General features: G+C 39.1%; 1 protein-coding gene across 3 annotated transcripts; it reads left to right on the top strand.

Moving 5' to 3' along the window:
• The first annotated feature begins 6 nt into the window (after positions 1 to 6).
• LOC118763794 lies at positions 7 to 15,817 on the top strand. 3 transcript variants are annotated; one of them, XR_004999538.1, is made up of 3 exons: positions 7 to 1,793; positions 3,010 to 3,406; positions 14,094 to 14,893. XR_004999538.1 is itself a non-coding variant. In XM_036503547.1 (3 exons), the coding sequence occupies exons 2-3, from the start codon at positions 14,131 to 14,133 to the stop codon at positions 15,497 to 15,499; spliced, it is 453 nt and encodes a 150-aa protein (XP_036359440.1). In that variant the 5' UTR covers positions 1,984 to 3,406; positions 14,094 to 14,130; the 3' UTR covers positions 15,500 to 15,817. The 3 variants fall into 3 exon arrangements, 1 of the variants encoding a protein (XP_036359440.1); XM_036503547.1 differs by lacking the exon at positions 7 to 1,793 and adding an exon at positions 15,080 to 15,817 and having other exon boundaries at positions 1,984 to 3,406; positions 14,094 to 14,163; XR_004999539.1 differs by lacking the exon at positions 3,010 to 3,406.
• The last annotated feature ends 3,730 nt before the right edge of the window (positions 15,818 to 19,547 follow it).

The raw sequence follows: 19,547 nt of genomic DNA on the forward strand, positions 1-19,547 counted from the left end.
GGAGTGTTCAGCAGTGAATTCAAGGGACGTAATCGATCGATTCTCTTTAATTTCCTCCACTTTTTCTCATCGAAAATATTTTCCATTAATTTTTAAATCGATATTTTCTTTTAATTAACCGTTCAATTAGTCCTGTGTTGTTGTAATGTAGCCTACAAGTTGTAATATCGTTGGTGTAAAAATATTTCTTATCTAAAACCCATATTTTTCAAATGCAAACATTGTTTTCAAAAGCGTTATTGATTTTCATAAAAGAAAGGATGGAATCATTGATAGAAGACAAAAAAGAAAAATCTGGTGACCCTCACCTATGAATATCTCGAAATTAATATCCAACTTTTATTTAGCAAACTTCAATAAACTCTATCTTTCGTTACCACCCTGGCTAGAAAGCCTCTCCCCTCAGATATCTTTCTTTCTTCTCTTGCCGCACGTTACTCACAATAGACATTGTCAGCTTTCTATTATACTTAAACCTATTATTTATTGCAAGGTGCTCCGGCGTTTAAACTTAACTTTTACACAATTTCGCTGACGCTTAAAAGGGGGGAAAGTTTGTTTTGTTTTTAACGGCAATATAATAATAAATTTTTATGTAAAGGTGAAAATGTCATCAAAATACTTCTATGACCCACAACTTCTAATCAATGAGAAGAAATTGTAAAAAGAAAAGAAAAAAAACGTTTTTATCTAAAATAAGAACAGGATAAAGAAACCGGAAATAATTATAAACCTTATTTTCGATGAATTCCTAATTGGCGAGAGGGAGTGCTCTGTCCAAAAGGCTATTAATAGTTGAGTGGTGGAAAATTAAGTTTCCATAATCATTGCACATCAAATATTTCCACTATCCCTTAGTGCAAGACTTTCCTTCCCTAAACGAATATTCTTAAACCCTTTTTTTTTTTTCTTTTTATAAGTCATTACCGTCTTATTGGTAAAATATTAGCATCCTTAAACCGAAGAATTCTAAAAAAAAATTCCCTGGTAAGTTTCTTATTGAAAATCCTGAGCCAACAGGTTCTAAATCTTTACCACCAGATCCCCCCTTGGAGTAAAACCATGAAAAAAAAATCCCAATCATTTTAAACAGACTGGCTTTGAATATCAGTCTATGAGATAATGGTCATCTTTGTCTTTTAGTGGAAACTGGACTTTAGCATATGTTTGCATTGGTCTTTCCAATCTAATTACAGTCAGGCACTTAGCACATTTAGGAGGAGTACTTTTTTTTTTTTTTTACAAATAAACAAAATTTAGAAATAATTATTTTATTTTTAATTATTATGCTAAGGAAGGACTTAATTTTTCTCGACATAATATCGGTGTTGTATTTGCAGAATTTCCTTGAAATTTTCCTACAGTTTCCTATAATTTCACCTGATGTAAGATTTTCGTGCGCCTGTATGTAAATATAAAGTATACATCATATATATATATATATATATATATACACATACATACACATATATACACACACACACATATTCCCGACGCGCACACAGACACAGCCGTGTATATTGCAGGAAGAAGTCCGCGATAATTCCTGAAAGCGTGGAACAATTGAAAGTAGTTTTGTATTTACTGTTATTCTTAATTCTGTTGATCACATTTTCTGTTTTTGAATTTTGTGGTGTTCCTGAATTCATTCTAAGTGCATCAAACGAAAATCCATAAAATAAGTCTTTTAGTTTCAAAAGAGATATATGTTTAAGAACCTGGCTAAAGCATATAAAATCGTATGTATTGTTAATTATAACTGCTTTCAGAAATAAATTACGGAAAATTCACAGGTGAGATTTTAAAGTATTTCATAAAAATTCAACACCTGAAATGTTTTCTTCTGTTTACAGATGCCTGCAATGTTTACAGATGTTATTGATGCCTACAAACCAATTATTAAATTCTCGTAAAACAATATTAAGCTGAAACAATGATTTTTCCCTACACATCCCACACCGTTGCTTATAAGTAAACCATTTTTATTTTCAAATTTTAAAATTATTTAAATTTTCTTTGTTTTTCTGCTTTTAGTTTTTTTAATTTAATCTGCCAAAACAAAAATATTGTTTACCTATCATGTCTGCGCACGTGCTAATCGTAATTGCCGTTGTAAAATTATACACTCTTAATGTCTCTTTAATTGATGTCAGTAAAACTTTTCAATTCCGTATCGCATGAAGTGGCCCGCCTCTCGGCTACATACATCCCTTGGACCCAAGGGAGGGTCTTGCAATATCAGTCTTTCCCCTCCCTCAAACAATTTGTATCTACCTCATTTTAAACGGCTCTTTTATTAATAACCTAAACGTTGTCCCCATTCACTACACCTCATTTCTCTCACATTTCTTAAATAAGCTTCGTATATATCTTATTACGACAGAGACTTTGGAAACGTACTTGAATGGGAACTTGGAAACTTGTAACATCGCCAACAGCACAGATGCCTACAAACCAGTTATTAAGTTCTCGTAAAAAAATATTTAGCTGAAACTATGAATTTTCCCTACACATCCCACACCGTTGCTTATAAGTAAACCACATTATTTACTTGATCAAAGCCACATTAGGAAGGTTGGATTCCCCTCTCGGGTCTAGAATTTACTTCTGCCAGAGATGGGTATTGAACCAATCTAATGTTTACACCCTACAAATATGGGATGAAGTTGTAACAGATACCTCGTTGGTATATTTGTGGTACCCCAGTAACTTGAATGTAGATCCATAAACAGGCAGTTTGCTTTTGTCAACAACTGTGTAGCATCAGTTGATATACCTCCATCATCTTTCAGTCAGTTTGTGCAACAGCCGTTATGTGCAGATGCACTGCTGTCAAAAGCTATTCTAAGGTCATTATTTTGCAGATCAATTGGTGTTGCTGCATCATCAACAGGTCTGCCAACATGGTCACTTTTTGAACCAATCAGCAACATAAACCAGGAAAAAATAGTAACTGCTACCTCAGGTCCACACAACACACGAGTATTGACTGACTGTCTTTCTTGCTAGTAATTATCAGGTGTCCAGCCTGGCGCAATGATGCAGGGCCCTGGTGACCAGTAATTACTGGGTCTCTGTCAACAGTGGACAAAGCAACGATGCATGTCAGACCATCTACATCATCATCAATTTGAATATAATTTTCACTGGCATCCCAGATACCTATTTCTTTACTACCCACAAGGGGCTAAACACAGAGGGGACAAACGGATTAAGTCGATTATATCGACCCCAGATACCATCATACAGGAAAGCAACCAGGTTCAATGCTCACAGCTTCAGCTTAAAGAACTTCAACTGACCTTACACAGGAGCGACAACAAGCGCATCGTACCCGTGTTTCACCGACAGCAAAGTTGCCTGGCCTTTTCCAGTCAACAGCTTCCAACATTGAACTTTTCCACCAGTATGTATCCTTTTCTTCTCAACACTATACAAACACACGACACACATACAGTTATACCACGGGCAGCAGCTAATGGCCACATCTACTACAGCTTCTACACCAGTTAAAAGTTACCTTTTCACAGGTAGCACTCACAGAACTCTCTACCAACTCACATGCGCAAAAGTACACATCTGGCTCCATGCCGGTGGCACATACAAGGGCACCATTCGAGCGTCGTCATTACCAATGTCGCCTTACTGGCACCTGTGCCGGTGGCATGTGTAAAAAGATTCAAGCAAGGTCATTGCCAGTACCACCTGACTGGCCCATGTGCCGGTGGCACGTAAAAAGCACCCACTACACTCTCGGAGTGGTTGGTGTTAGGAAGGGCATCCAGCTGTTGATTGGAGCCTGGTGCAGCCATCTGGTTCGCCAACCCTCAGTCAAAATCGTCCAACCCATGCTAGCATGGAAAGCAGACGTTAAACGATGATCCTGCAGATTTACTTGCACTGGCATGGCTGTGTGGTAAGGAGCTTGCTTTCCAACCACATGGTTCCAGGTTCAGTCCCACTGCATGGCACCACCTTCAGCGAGTGTCTTCTACCATGGCCTCGGGCCAACCAAAGTCTTGTGAGTTGGATTGGGTAGATGGAAACTGAAAGAAGCCTGTCATATCTATGTGTACATCTATGTCTTTGTATCTGTGTTTATCCCCTACCATCACTGCTCGACAACCGGTGTTGGTGTGTTTATGTCCCCATAACTTAGCAGTTCAGCAAAAGAGACTGATAGAAAGAGTACCAGGGTTTAAAAAAAAAAAGAAAGAAAAACCTAGAGTCGATTTGTTTGATGAAAAGCCCTTCGTGGCAGTGCCCCAGCATGGCCGCAGTCAAGTGACTGAAACAAGTAAAAGATAAGACCTATCACAATTATGATGCAGACCCTCTTGCATCTGGCATGCACTTAAATGGTAAATGGTGTATAAATAAGTCTTTAAGAAGGAAAAGGTTGAAAGTCTCAGCTCGCTCACCTTCATCAGACAGTCTGAGAAAAGGAAGCAAGCCAATCTTTCAAAGTCACTGTCAACTTTTTCCTTTACTCTTACTCTCTCTTACTCTTTTACTTGTTTCAGTCATTTGACTGCGGCCATGCTGGAGCACCGCCTTTAGTCGGGCAAATCGACCCCGGGACTTATTCTTTGTAAGCCCAGTACTTATTCTATCGGTCTCTCTTTTGCCGAACCGCTAAGTGACGGGGACATAGACACACCAGCATCGGTTGTCAAGCAATGCTAGGGGGACAAACACAGACACACAAACACATACACACACACACATATATATATACATATATACGACAGGCTTCTTTCAGTTTCTGTCTACCAAATCCTCTCACAAGGCATTGGTCGGCCCGAGGCTATAGCAGAAGACACTTGCCCAAGGTGCCACGCAGTGGGACTGAACCCGGAACCATGTGGCTGGTTAGCAAGCTACTTACCACACAGCCACTCCTGCGCCTTTGTTAACATTTAATAAATATTTACTAAAAGCTATTCAGTTATCCTTCACTTTAATATTGAATTGTTTTTATGTATAACTTCACACACACACACATATATAAATCATCACTGTCCTCTTACATCCACTTTTCATGCTGGCATGAGTTAGAGGAGTTGTCACAGTTGAGGTTCTTTCTTATTACTAGTCCCTATTGTTCTCATTGTCGGGTGCTGTTGCATATGTCACTTTGGTTTGGTTTCTACAAACTAGAGGCCCTTCCAACTGCAAACCACTTTATATACAGTCCTGGCATCACCACTAGAAAGTTTGGTAAATCCTCAGCAAAATTGCACTAAAGGGACCTCACAATTCTATGCTTTCTCTCCTCATTTCCCATCCACTTTACAATGCATGCTGGGTATGTTTTTGTTTTGTAATACCGGCACCAGAGAGGTTCTCAAGTCCTCTGTAGGACAGGACAAAGGAACATCTCAACTCCACTTTGTCTTTGCTTGATCATCAATCCCTTTAGAGCAGAGTTTCTCGACCACTCTTTACCTATGGGCCCCTTTGATTCCTGTTTCACTTGGATGTAGCCATCCGATGCTGAAAAAAAATCATTTTTTTATAATTAAATATTATTAGGAATTGTATGAACAAAATCGTTAAAATATTTTGTGTATTGTACAAGTATAACCAATTTCATCATCATCATCATTTAACGTCCGTTTTCCATGCTGGCATGGGTTGGACAGTTCAACTGGGGTCTGGAAAGCTGGGAGGCTGCACCAGGCCCCAATCTGATCTGGCAGTGTTTCTACAGCTGGATGCCCTTCCTAACGCCAACCACTCTGAGAGTGTAGTGGATGCTTTTTGTATGTCAAATATAACAAATGTTAAATGAAAGAGTACTCTCATTTGCTGTGTGTAAATGATATAAATATTTTAAAGATGTCCTTTAAACAATACAAACGAGAAATTAGGCAAAATATATAAAATGATGTCTAAAAAAACAAGATATTATATCAACCTATGTAGATTGTTGAATGTTTGCATTATATTTTGGGAAATCTTCCTTTTGTCAGTTAAGACGCAGAAAATAATGCAAGAGTTTGGAGAACAATTCTTATTTTTGGCCAACCATTTTGGTGTTGGGAATGGATTCTTGGATTATTTTCTGGTCCTTGTCTTTAGTCACATCACCTTCCATATTTTACCTGACTTCTCACCTGCATTGTTTAAAGAGCCTTTTAAAAATATATCGTTTACAATTGTTGAATATTAACCAGTAGTTTTGGGTTTTAATGAACTGAATTAACAAATACCCAACAAATTATACATCTCCCCCCACCCCCACCCCACACACACACACGTGCTCTCTTTCTCTCTCTTTCTCTCTTAAACTATAGTAAAATCAACTGACTGAAAGGCAAGCTTTCACTCCCCGACATGAAACTCGGCCTGTTATCAGTCTAAAGATCTCTTCTACAAAGTCCTCTAAACTTGTTGACTGTGTTCTGTTTTCACTTAAACTCCCTTCCCACAGACACACCCTACATGTCTTGTGTTTTCCCAAGCACAATGACACGGTGGTTATTCTATATGACTATTAACATTTTCAAACTCATTTGCATATCCTGATTTCCCAGTCAAAGCAAACTGTAAATAAATATTGTCATTGAGAATATCTCACCCGTTTTCTTCTGCAATTTCCTTTGGACACGGCCAATCGTAGGAGACATTGTGCTTAAACTAGGTATCCTGATTTTTTCTAACAAGAACGTATGTTCCTAGATGGGCAGGGAGCAAACTGTTTTTACAGAGAAATAAACAATTGCAATATCATCGAATCTCTTTACGGTGGCAAACTGGCAGAATTATTAGCACGCTGGTTGAAGTGCTCAGCAGTATTTCATCTGCCATTGCGCTCTGAGTTCAAATTCCATCAAGGTCGACTTTGCCTTTCATCTTTCGGGGTCGATTAAATAAGTACCAGTTACGCACTGGAGTCGATGTAATCGACTTAATCCCTTTGTCTGTCCTTGTTTGTCCCCTCTATGTTTAGCCCCCTGTGGGCAATAAAGAAATAGATATTATTCAATCTTTTGAACTAAATCCATGTACTTTTATTTTTATCATTGGAGAAAAAAGAGCCATCTGAATGTGGCCAATGCCAGGGCTGCCTAGATGGCTTCTGTGTCAGTGGCATGTATAAAGCCCCAACCAATTGTGGCCATTGTCAGCCTCCTCTGGCTCCTATGCCTGTAGCACGTAAAAAGCACGCACTACACTCACGGAGTGGTTGGCATTAGGAAGGGCATCCAGCTGTAGAAACACTGCCAGATCAGACTGGAGCCTGGTGCAGCCTCCTAGCTTACCGGATCCCAGTCGAACCATCCAACCCATGCCAGCATGGAAAACGGATGTTAAATGATGATGATGAAATTACAAGAAAAAAGACCACGTGCACCCAGACTATTGTTGTGTGTGTGTGTAAAGCATAAAGTTAGAGATGAGAGTGAGAGATGAATAGAGATATATTCTTCCATATTTCTGCTGCCATTTTATAACCTTCTTTGTGTAGTTTTATCAATTTTGGTTTGCAAAATTATACCCAGTTGTTTACACGTATGCTCAACATTGTGGCTATGTGGTAAGTGGTTTGCTTCCCAACCACATCTATGTGTGTGTGTGTCTTTATGTATGTGTTTGTCCCTCGCCACTGCTTGACAACCGACGTTGATGTGTTTATGTCCCTGTAACTTAGTGGTTCAGCAAAAGTGACCAATAGAATAAATCCAGGCTTAAAAAAGATACATAGCAGAGTCAATTCATTCAGCTAAACATTGAAGGTGGTGCCCCAGCATGGTCGCAGTCTAATGACTAAAACAAAAACGGTAAAAGATACAATTGTTTATTCACAGACTGATGCAGATAAGGCTAATTCCTCAGATCATTGGATCAGCAAAGCCATCACTCGATGCAGTGTCCATTGCAACAGAGACATTTACACAACTTCGGAACCCTCTTTGAAAACAATTCACCTCTGCACCATTGGACCCACCCCTTCTCAGCCACATTGACCTCACCTGTGTCAATAAATTGTTGTTCGCAAACACTGTCCTTCATTGGACTGAATGAAGGAAAGTGAGCGGCTGTGCATCCATCATGGGGAACCACTGACCAGTCCTCTTTGTCATTTCCCTGTTGCCAAAGATGTGTGCTGGTTGTACATTCTCCTGGTGAATATGGATCGCTTTCAGATTATTGTTTGGTCTCTCAACCCTTTTGTTACTGTATTTATTTTGAGATGCTCTGTGTTTCTTTTAATTACTTTAAATATAACAAAGAATTTGGTTATCATTCAGCTAGTGTTCAGAACATAAATTGTGACTAAGGTTTGGTGGAAGATTTTAATTCAAAACTTATGAAAACAAGACATTTGTACTCAGAGCCAGAGGAGGTTTGAGCCGGGTTGGTAATGAAAGGGTTAATGGCTTCTCTCAACCTTTTGACTGCCTCAATGTACTGTTCACTGTTCATGGTGTAGCGACATTTCAGACAGTCAAGAGGAATCACACCATTGTCATCCTAAAAAAAAAACAGTATCATGAGTTTCTCTGATGTTCATTGGTTCTTGAAAGGGAACAAGATGTGTGACATCATTCTATGGGACTCAAAATTTGTTTCCGGATCATATAGATACACCTACATTTCACCTCCTGTAACCAGACTGAAAAAATGTCTGCAATAGTTTCAAAGACTTTCAGTAGATCAGAGCAGGCAGCTACCCTTTTCTCCTTCAAATTGGATGTCAGCTGCTAGGGTACACATTTGCCCATTCAAAATCTTCCAGCAATTTCTCTTATGCATTGTGACTAATGATCCTGTCGTACTGCAGGCTCACAGGTTGTGAGCCATCTGTCTACTTCAATCATTTCATCCATTTGCTGGTGATTGATGCGAGTGGTTGCAGTTGGTTGTCTCCTGCTGGTTTCCCTTTCTTTAAGCCTCTCCATCCATCTGTTTATATCGCTCTTGTCAGTGCTGTCATCTCTGCAAACAGCCCATTGGAATCTGTGGGTGTCAGACAGACTAATCCTTTATTTGCTTACAATAGAAAGAGTTGATAGAAGGAGAGTTACGTTACCAATATGTTCAATTTGAATGACAGTAAAATAGTTATGTCAACTTGTGCTGTACTCTCAGTCTGTGTGTGTCTAGGTCATCTCCTGCAAGCATAGAAAAGTGAATGTTAAAAGGATGGTGATAAAGATGTGTGTGTGTGTCCTTTTTATTTATATGTAAGTGTCCCATCTACTGAAGTTGGACATCTGTTGAGGCAGAAACACGTCCATGTCTCTCCCCTTTTCTCCAGACAAACAGACCATCTTTTACTTAGTAGCTTGTCAGTTTTGAAGAATGCACATCTACATGTCTCATTCCGCTGGGGTTACAGAAGGACAACTGCTGTGCTGATGATGCTTAAAGCAGTAGAAACGCATCTCCCCAGCCGTCCTTTTGTCTCCAGGCAATCATATTGTGTTTCCTTTAATGGCTTGTTAGTTTTCAAGAATTCTTGATTTTCCTAAAAAAATTACCCCTTCATTTGGAATTGGTCCCCAGTTACCACAATGATTATTCTATCTTCTCTGGAGGCAGAGATGATTTCCATAGATCAAGAAATTTATCTGGTATGCTGTTTAATAAACTTTTATTTGCCTTTCTTATTCAAATATATGCTCCTGGCCACTCACAGTTACTTATCTCTTTTGTTTCTTGCAGCCATTAATTGAGACACGTTTTTTTTCTCTGCTTGTTCCTTCTTGTTGAACAATGTAGGCTCAAAATATCACAGACTCTTCCATTTTACTTGAGCATCAAACTAATACACCTTGTTTGTGGAGGCGCAATGGCCCAGTGGTTAGGACAGCGGAATCGCGGTCATAGGTCGCAATTTCCATTCCCAGACCAGGCGTTGTGAGTGTTTATTGAGCGAAAACACCTAAAGCTCCACGAGGCTCCGGCAGGGGATGGTGGTGATCCCTGCTGTACTCTTTCACCACAACTTTCTCTCACTCTTACTTCCTGTTTCTGTTGTACCTGTATTTCAAAGGGCCGGCCTTGTCACTCTCTGTGTCACGCTGAATATCCCCGAGAACTACGTTAAGGGTACACGTGTCTGTGGAGTGCTCAGCCACTTACACGTTAATTTCACGAGCAGGCTGTTCCGTTGATTCGGATCAACCGGAACCCTCATCGTCGTAACCGACGGAGTCCTTCCCCCAATACACCTTGTTTGTCGTTCCGTCACCTGTCTCTGTTTTTTTGTCTTTTGGTACAATTTAGACCCACATACATACTTTCTTTTATTCTTTTATTTGTTTCAGTCATTTGACTGCAGCCATGCTGGAGCACAGCCTTTAGTCGAGCAAATCAACCCCAGGACTTTGTAAGCCTAATACTTATTCTATCAGTCTCTTTTGCCAAACTGCTAAGTGACGGGGATGTAAACACACCAGCATCAGTTGTCAAGTGATGGTGAGGGACAAACACACAAATATATATATATATAAATCGAAGTCAAAATCAAACTCGGTGTCTGGCATCCATTGCTAGTGGAGCACTAAGAGTACCATACGAGTGAGATCGTTGCCAGAGCAACAAGCTGGCCTTCGTGCTGATGGCACGTTTAAGCACACCATTCGAGCGTGATCGTTACCGCGTCGCCTTACTAGCACTTGTGCTGGTGGCACGTAAAAAGCACCATTTGGGCGTGGCCATTGCCAGTACCACTAAACTGGCCCTCGTGCCAGTGGCACGTAAAAGCACCCACTACACTCTCTGAGTGGTTGGCGTTAAGAAGGGCATCCAGCTGTACAAACTCTGCCAGATCAGATTGAAGTCTGGTTTGCCAGACCTCAGTCAAATCGTCCAACCCATGCTAGCATGGAAAGCGGACGTTAAGTGATGATGATATATATATATATATATACACACGACGGGCTTCTTTCAGTTTCCGTCTACCAAATCCATTCACAAGGCTTTGGTCGGCCTGAGTCTATAGTAGAAGACACTTGGCCAAGGTGGCACGCAGTGGGACTGAACCCAGAATTGTCTGGTTGGTAAGCAAGCTACTTACCACACAGCCTGTCCTGTGCCTGTATATATTTAGATCAGTTCAACTCTGGGACATATTTCACTTGTAAAAAAAAAAAGTCTTTTTGCTGTAATTTACAAGGGAGAAAGATTCTCACTTATGGCACACCAAAGTCAGTTGAGGCCACTTCCTATGCGGTGCTAGATGCATTTTGAGCTTTTTGTACCAGTTACCTATTAGGGGTGAGACACTCTGAGCTGACTTTGCTGCGTTTATTACATTTTTTACCTAAAACATGAATTTTTCTCCATACCAAACAGCAGTGAAAATACCTTGTTTACAGTTTTAATATATCCCAAACATGATGTCCCCTACCCATACCCTCTTGCAAATCCCCACCCACACACACATTCCTACCTTCTCTGTCCTCACTCATTTCTCCTCACCTCATACCTTGAGCTGTCACCTGAACACTTTTTGCCTTTGTCTATCTCCTTGGAAATGTCTCCAATTCATTTTCACCCTCTCCTAAATCTGATTAGGCATGTAACTCCTTTACAAGACGACCCTAACCCTAACCTCAACCTTTTCTCTTTTTACCTTAACCCACCCATCCCAATCTAGTACCTCACTTTACAAGAACCTGCTTTTTGAGACCCTGGGTTTACAAGTTTTATTTCGCAGCTCACTTTTGTATGGTGAACTGAAATTCTTCAAGCACAAAATCCAAATTTTGAACCAAGTGCAAGAGTTTCTGCTACCATAACAAATTCTTCTGCATGTTACCAAGAAATTTATGGAGAGCAGAAAAAAGTTTCTTCTAAGCAAACAATTCTAGACTTGTTTTTTTTTTAAAAGAAATCTACAAGTAATGGTGTGCACAAGTCTAATGCAAGAGAAAGGGATTCAAAAAACGATATTAATAATAATGTTTATTTTTATTATAAATGATCTTGACATTCTTTTTACTTTACATAAAATATTCTTTACATTCTACTGTTGTTTTATTGCCATTTATTTACAAGTATTATAAATTTTATTGGTAAAATATTTTTCTGGGAACAAATTACAATTTATAACGTTGCTACTATGGGAAGTCATTGCTCTGCTTTACTAGTTTTTGCTTTATGAGAGATCTCCGGGAATGAATCAACTTGTCTATCAAGGAATGACTGTATTAGGATGCACCCCTCCCCCTTTCTCTGGTTATGTACACTTGCAAGCTGAATGGCAAGCTCAATAGTGCCAGTGGCACAAAAATGGGGCACAGTACACACTGTAAAGTGGTTCGCATTGAGAAAAACATCCAAGCCTAGACACCATGTCAAAGCAGACACTGGAGCAGAATGCAGTTCTTGGACTCTTTGGATCCTATCAAATCGTCCAACCAGTGCCTGTATGGAACATGGACATTAAGTGATGGTGATAGTATGTGTGTGCGGGCATGTGTTGGCAAGAGGACCTCCTGCAGCTCATCCAATCCCTTTCTCAGTATGTAAACATACCTTAAACCGATATTTGTCAAATTAATCTCTGTTGAAATTATTATCATTTTCACATTTATCTGGTGCAGGCAAATTGCTTCCCAATCACATAGTTTTGGGTTCAGTTCCATTGCATGGCACCATCAGCAATTGTCTTCTACTACAACCCCAGGCTGACTGAAGCCTTGTGAGCAGATTTAAGAGATGGAAACTAAAAGTGTACATCTGTGTGTGTGTGTTTGTCCTTGCCTTGACATCATGTAATAGTTGTAAACAAGACTCCCCGTCATACAAGCATTTGTCCAGTCTTCTATGGAAACATGTCTGAGCAAGTAGAAACTTGGAAACAGGAGAGGATTAACACGGAAAATCTGCCTCAATAAATTCCACCCAGCCCAAGCAAGCATGGGAGGCTGGACATTAAAGTCACGATGAAGATGATGTGTGTGTGTATCTTTTATCATTTATTGTGTTGTCTGGAAAGTTTGTGCCGATTTATAGTAGCTTACCTTTCGACTTATTTCAGAACATGGTTGAGTCCATAAAGTAGGATTTGACTACACCTCCATTTAGAGCACAGTTTAAGCTATCTTTTCATGCAAGAAGGTTTATGTTCCTATAACCTGTGTTAATTTTGTAACCCTTTAAAATGGAAGATAAGAAAGTTCATTTTCGGCACTTGATGCTTTGGGAACCAGGCAAAAATTGCTGCAGCTCGGCTGGAATGTGTTACCCCACCCTCCATATTCACCAGATATTGCTCCTTTGGATTTCCACTTATTCAGATCTCTGCAGAATAGTCTTAATAGTATAAATTTCAATTCCTTGGGTGACGTAAAAAGATACCTTGATGAATTCTTTGCCATGAAACCACCTCATTTCTGGGAAGAAGGTATTTTCAAGTTAAAGGAAAGATGGAGACACATTGTGCAACAAAATGGTTCGTATTTGGTTGATTAAAAATGTTATGGCAAGTATTTATAGACCTTTTTCTTTCCTTTAGAAATCTGCATGAACTTTCCGGACAACCCAATACTTTGTTTCAGTCATTGACTGTGTCCATGCTGGGGCATGCTGCTTTCGAGAGCAATTATCTACAGTGCTTCTTTCTTTCTCTTTTCTTTTTTTTCTCAAAGCCTGCTGCTTATTCTGTTGGTCCCTTTTGCTGAACTGCTAAGTTTACAGCGATGTAAACACACTAATACCAGTTGTAAAATTACCCAAAGACACACACACGCGCACATATAAGGAGCTTCTTTCAGTTTCCATCTTCCAAATCCAAAAGGCAGCGAGCTGGCAGAAACGTTAGCACGCCAGGTGAAATGCTTAGCCGTATTTCGTCTGTCGCTACGTTGTGAGTTCAAATTCCGCCATGGTCGACTTTGCCTTTCATCCTTTCGAGGTCGATAAATTAAGTACCAGTTACGCACTGGGGGCGATGTAATCGACTTAATCTGTTTGTCTGTCCTTGTTTGTCCCCTTTTGTGTTTAGCCCCTTGTGGGTAGTAAAGAAATAGGTATTTCGTCTTCCAAATCCACTCAAGGCTTTGATATAGATGTATGAATGCATCCGTGTGTGCCATCATCGTTTTAAAATCTGCTTTTGCATGTTGTTACAGGTCAGACAAGAGTGCACAAGACAGAGTTTCTTTGGTGATGCACCAACCCTGCCGCCTGCATCCAAGCAAGGTAATAACCTCCCAGTCTTTTCAACAACAAACAACCAGGATATGGTTTGTGTGCTGAACTGGAAACAAACCTCACTGTATGAATGAGCCTTTTGTTAACAAAGATTGCACAACATGTCAAGAAGTGGACTGCAAGCACAGGACACTGTCTGTATGAAGAATGAGACTTGTTTAATCAGTGGCCCAGCACAACAATGGCAGGAGATAGAAACTCTCTCACACAAATGCTTATCCATGTGTGACATTGATGAACATGAAAATCTCAGTGTAGCATAAGCTTAACCCTTTTGTTGCCATATTTCTGTTGAGATGCTCTGTGTTTCTTTCAATTAATTTTAAATATAACAAAGAATTTAGTAAAATAACTTAGCTATCATTAAACTAGTGTTGGGAACATAAATTGTGACTAAGGTTTGGTGGAAAATTTTAATTCAAATCTTAGGAAAACAAGACATTTCTACTCAGAGCCAGACCCGGTTTCAGCTTGGTTAGTAACGAAAGGGTTAATATTTGTTACAATTCTTTCGGCACTGCTCCACTTGGAACCATATTACACTTAAATAATTATGTGTGACAAGTTATACAAGACTTCTATGAATTTACCTATTATTAACATAGGAAGAGTGGGGAATATATATATATACACGCACACGTGTGCATTCAGTCGTGGCTGTATAGTAAGAAGTTCGCTTTCCAATCACAAAGATTTGGGTTCAGTCCCTTTGTGTGGCACCTTGGGCAAGTATCTTCTACTATTGTGTCAAGCCAACCAAAGCCTTGTTAGTGGAATTGGTAGGTGGAAACAGAAAGAAATCTGTCATATATATATATATACAGGGTGTGTAAGGTATTCGAGGACATGTCTTTTTGGGATTGTTGCTGCAGTTTTTGCTAACTCTGTATAATCTTTATTCCAGAACATAATAATGGCAGACGCTCAGCTTACTCAAGAAAGGAAGAAGCATGCTGCTAATGTGGTTATAAAGGTTGAGTATAACGATTTAGAAATATCTCGATTTTTAAAAGTTGCCAGATCTTTTGTCTACAAAGTTTGTAAGGAGTTAGAGACTGAAGATGGAAACGTATCACCAGTATCAAAGCATAAAAAGCATTCTAAATGCTCTGAAATCATCAGAACACATGAATTTATCCAGCAAGTTCAACAGACCATTGATTACATTCCCAGAAAATTAATGAGGTCAGTTGGAAAAGATCTCCATGTGTCAGAAGGAACAGTCAGAAATGTTGTCCAGGAAGGCATCAGATATAAGTCTCATACGATGAGGAAAAGTCAGTTTGTCAGAAAAAGCAAAAGAAAATCACTACATCAGATCTAAAAGGCTCTTAAACAAACTGAAAAATCCAGCAGAAGAAGATTTGATTTGGTTTTCTCAAACAAGGAAAACTTCGACCAAGATCAAAAAGTTAACAGAAGAACTGACAAACGGTTATGTGCAGACCCTTCTGAAGTTCCAAAATTTCCTGCAACTGTCATGGTTTTAGTGATTGTCAGCAATGAAAGACATGTGCTGATTCCTTACTTCTTTCCACAAGGCCTTAGAGTTAACTCTGCCGCCTACATCGAGGTCCTGGAAATAATTGTTAAGCTCTGGATAGACAGTGTATGTAGTGGAAGGCCATATGTGTTTCAGTAAGACTCTGCACCATCACACATGGCTCCTTAACACAGGAATGGATGGCTGAACATTTTCATGATCCCATAACCCCTTGCGAACCACTTCCGTACAGTTCTTTCGGATAAAGAAACATCTCCGTAAACTGCGCATACTTCTTTGGTTGCTTGTGAGGCACTTTTTCCTTTACGGAAAAAGAAAAGCATCAAGTACCGAAAATGAACTTTCTTATCTTCCATTTTAAAGGGTTACAGAATTAACACAGGTATGAACTTAAACCTTCATCCATGAAAAGATAGCTTAAACTGTGCTCTAAATGGAGGTGTAGTCAAATCCTATTTTATGGACTCAACCATATTCTAAAATAAGTCGAAAGGTAAGCTACTATAAATTGGCACAAACTTTCCAGACAACCCAATACATCTTCAAGTTAACTCAGGACTCCTTAACGACAATGTAACTTTCGTATAATTAAGGTATCTTTGGCCTGATTAGTAACTAGCTGAGTACTCCTCGTTGAGTAATTATTACTTCCAAGATTCTGCTAACTAGGAAACATATGGAGCCTGGATTTTATCTGCTCCTCTCCCTCAATTTGGATTTTTATTTTTTCATGCATAGTGGCTCCAGATGCTAACCATGAACTGTAAAATCACTTCTTTCATCTTATCAAACCTTGATATTGGAAAAGCCTTCAACACCAATAAATTATTATTCTTCAATGTTGCTTTTTACACTTATCTCAGGTTGCTCAAAGCTTACAGACTTCCTACACTGACATCCTTGGATCTTTTAATTATATGTATATATAAAACCCTCATTATCGTTTAACATCCATTATGCTGACATAAGTTGTATGGTTTGACAGGAGCCAAAGAACAACGCCAAGCTCCAATGTCAGCTTTAACAGGGTTTCTACAGCTTGGATGCTCTTCCTGATGCCAACCTACAGTGTATAGAGTCACCAGCACCAGTGAGGTCACCAAGTACTTGGAAGATGAATCCTCAACTAAGAGGGTTATAGTGTTGAAGGAAATTAAAGTATGATGGGTGACCATCGTGCTTTAATTTGTCAGTGGGAAAGAAACAGAAGGAAAGATGGTGAGGGCATACTCTGAAGGCTCAAGTGGAATATGAGAGGAGAAAGAATAGGGATGGAGAAACAGAAATGGAGAGATGTTGTAGTGAAATCTTGGCACCCTTGTAGGATAGCAAGTGAATTGTCCCTAAACCTTATAAAGGCACATGCATACTGACAGTGCAACTTGCAGTTGTTGAGAAGAAATATAAGTTTATTATTTACATTTAGTGGATATTTGTCCCCATTTTGTTTGTTGTTAACACAACGTTTTGGCTGATATACCCTCCAGCCTTCATCAGGTGTCTTAGGGAAATTTCGAATCCGGGTTTTCATTCCTAAGGTATTTTTCAATGTTATTATTATTATTATTATTATTGAGGTCACTGCCTGGAATTGAACTCTTGTCAAATGTAAATAATGTACGTAATTCCTCATCTCTTAAATATAGAACTGCAAGATATAAGTTTGTTGCATGTTACTGAATTAGTTTTTGTAGTGTTGTAACACTGTTACAATGTAGTCTCTATCCTCCAAACTCGAGGATATAAGAGGTGGGTGGGTGGGTATATATATGTGTGCAGTAGAGTGTGAAAGGGGTGGGACTAAAGATTAGAGATGGAGATTGAAACGAACATAGTAAATAGTATGATTGGTAAAGCTTGACAGGATCTTGTTTTGTTTTTCTGAGATGAATGGGTCTTCTTAAGCACAGCATTTTGCCATTCAACTCAGATTTTTGTCATCTCCTCTGTAAGGCTCAACATTTTCAGGCTGGTCTTCTGTGTTTATGTATTCTTCCATAATTAGCACCAAAAGAGGTTCTAGAAATTACTGAATGTTGTATTTTCTGGTTTTATCAGGACATTTCTGTCATTCTTTTACTCATTAAGTAAAGGATTGAACAGCTTCAATTTCTCACAGCAACAAGAGACAGTGGCAGTTGACATGGATTCATGAAGTGCTTGGGATACAAATCTCTTAACCACACACTCATGGTGACCATATTTTTATTCTATTTCAATAAACAATTGTTTCAATTTTGTGTTTTTCCTTCATTAATCCTTTTCTTCCACATTTCTTTTGAAATACCATATTTATGCGTTATGCTTTTTTACATATTCAAATGAACTTAAAATTGTCCTGCGTCAAATGCAGCTATATTGTTACACATGGGAAAGCTAGGGACCCGTAATGAGCTTTGGGCACAGTAATTATTCCCAATTACAAAATATTGTAAACGAGCCAAGATATTAGTCTATTAACAGAAACTTATGAAAAATGGCCTTTTAGTACAATCACTGATTTTATGTGAGAAGGTCACATCATCTCATTGTATCTCCTTCCTCAGCTTATAAAACCCACACCTGATATGTGTCTTGTCTTATTTAATGACTGAGTTTCCCCTAAGAAACTTTTTTCTTTTAATTATCCAAATAAGGCTAATTCCTCAGATCATTGGATCAGCAAAGCCATCACTCGATGCAGTGTCCATTGCAACAGAGACATTTACACAACTTCGGAACCCTCTTTGAAAACAATTCACCTCTGCACCATTGGACCCACCCCTTCTCAGCCACATTGACCTCACCTGTGTCAATAAATTGTTGTTCGCAAACACTATCCTTCATTGGACTGAATGAAGGAAAGTAAGCGGCTGTGCATCCATCATGGGGAACCACTGACCAGTCCTCTTTGTCATTTCCCTGTTGCCAAAGATGTGTGCTGGTTGTACATTCTCCTGGTGAATATGGATCGCTTTCAGATTATTGTTTGGTCTCTCAACCCTTTTGTTACTGTATTTATTTTGAGATGCTCTGTGTTTCTTTCAATTACTTTAAATATAACAAAGAATTTGGTTATCATTCAGCTAGTGTTCAGAACAAATTGTGACTAAGGTTTGGTGGAAGATTTTAATTCAAAGCTTATGAAAACAAGACATTTGTACTCAGAGCCAGAGGAGGTTTGAGCCGGGTTGGTAATGAAAGGGTTAATGGCTTCTCTCAACCTTTTGACTGCCTCAATGTACTGCTCACTGTTCATGGTGTAGCGACATTTCAGACAGTTAAGAGGAATCACACCATTGTCATCCTAAAAAAAAAACAGTATCATGAGTTTCTCTGATGTTCATTGGTTCTTGAAAGGGAACAAGATGTGTGACATCATTCTATGGGACTCTAAATTTGTTTCCGGATCATATAGATACACCTACATTTCACCTCCTGTAACCAGACTGAAAAAATGTCTGCAATTGTTCACTCCAGAAAACAGATGACAACAAAACCATAATGGCACCATGCCACACACATGGCTGATTGCAGTCACTCAAAACACCACAGCCAGAAACATGAGTTTTACACTTAGCATAGCAATTCTCTTGACCAAAATGTGGGGAACCATAAAACTGAAATACAGGACTCCCGTATCATAGTTTCTTTACTTGGGATAAATTTGTGGTTTCAGACTCTATTCCAGCATTCTTGCAGTTGCATGAAACTTGAGCCAAGAGTTTCAATAAAAAAAGAAATATTGTCTACAACCGGCACTCTTCTCATTTGTTCAGCATTAAGCAACATCTGAATAAATGGCATCCACGAGGGCAGAACACTCCCATCAAACGAAGAAACAGAAATTGTAACAGATTCAGATAAAGAATGCAATGGCATGAGACTC

The sequence above is a fragment of the Octopus sinensis genome, linkage group LG6, assembly GCF_006345805.1.
Source record: "Octopus sinensis linkage group LG6, ASM634580v1, whole genome shotgun sequence".
Lineage (NCBI taxonomy): Eukaryota > Metazoa > Mollusca > Cephalopoda > Octopoda > Octopodidae > Octopus > Octopus sinensis.

Excerpts from the sequence above, each read along its gene's own strand:
- LOC118763794 (XM_036503547.1), top strand. The coding sequence starts at position 14,131 with ATGCACCAACCCTGCCGCCTGCATCCAAGCAAG. Across the intron at positions 14,164-15,079 it reads GCCGCCTGCATCCAAGCAAG|AACATAATAATGGCAGACGC; the intron begins GTAATAACCTCC and ends TCTTTATTCCAG.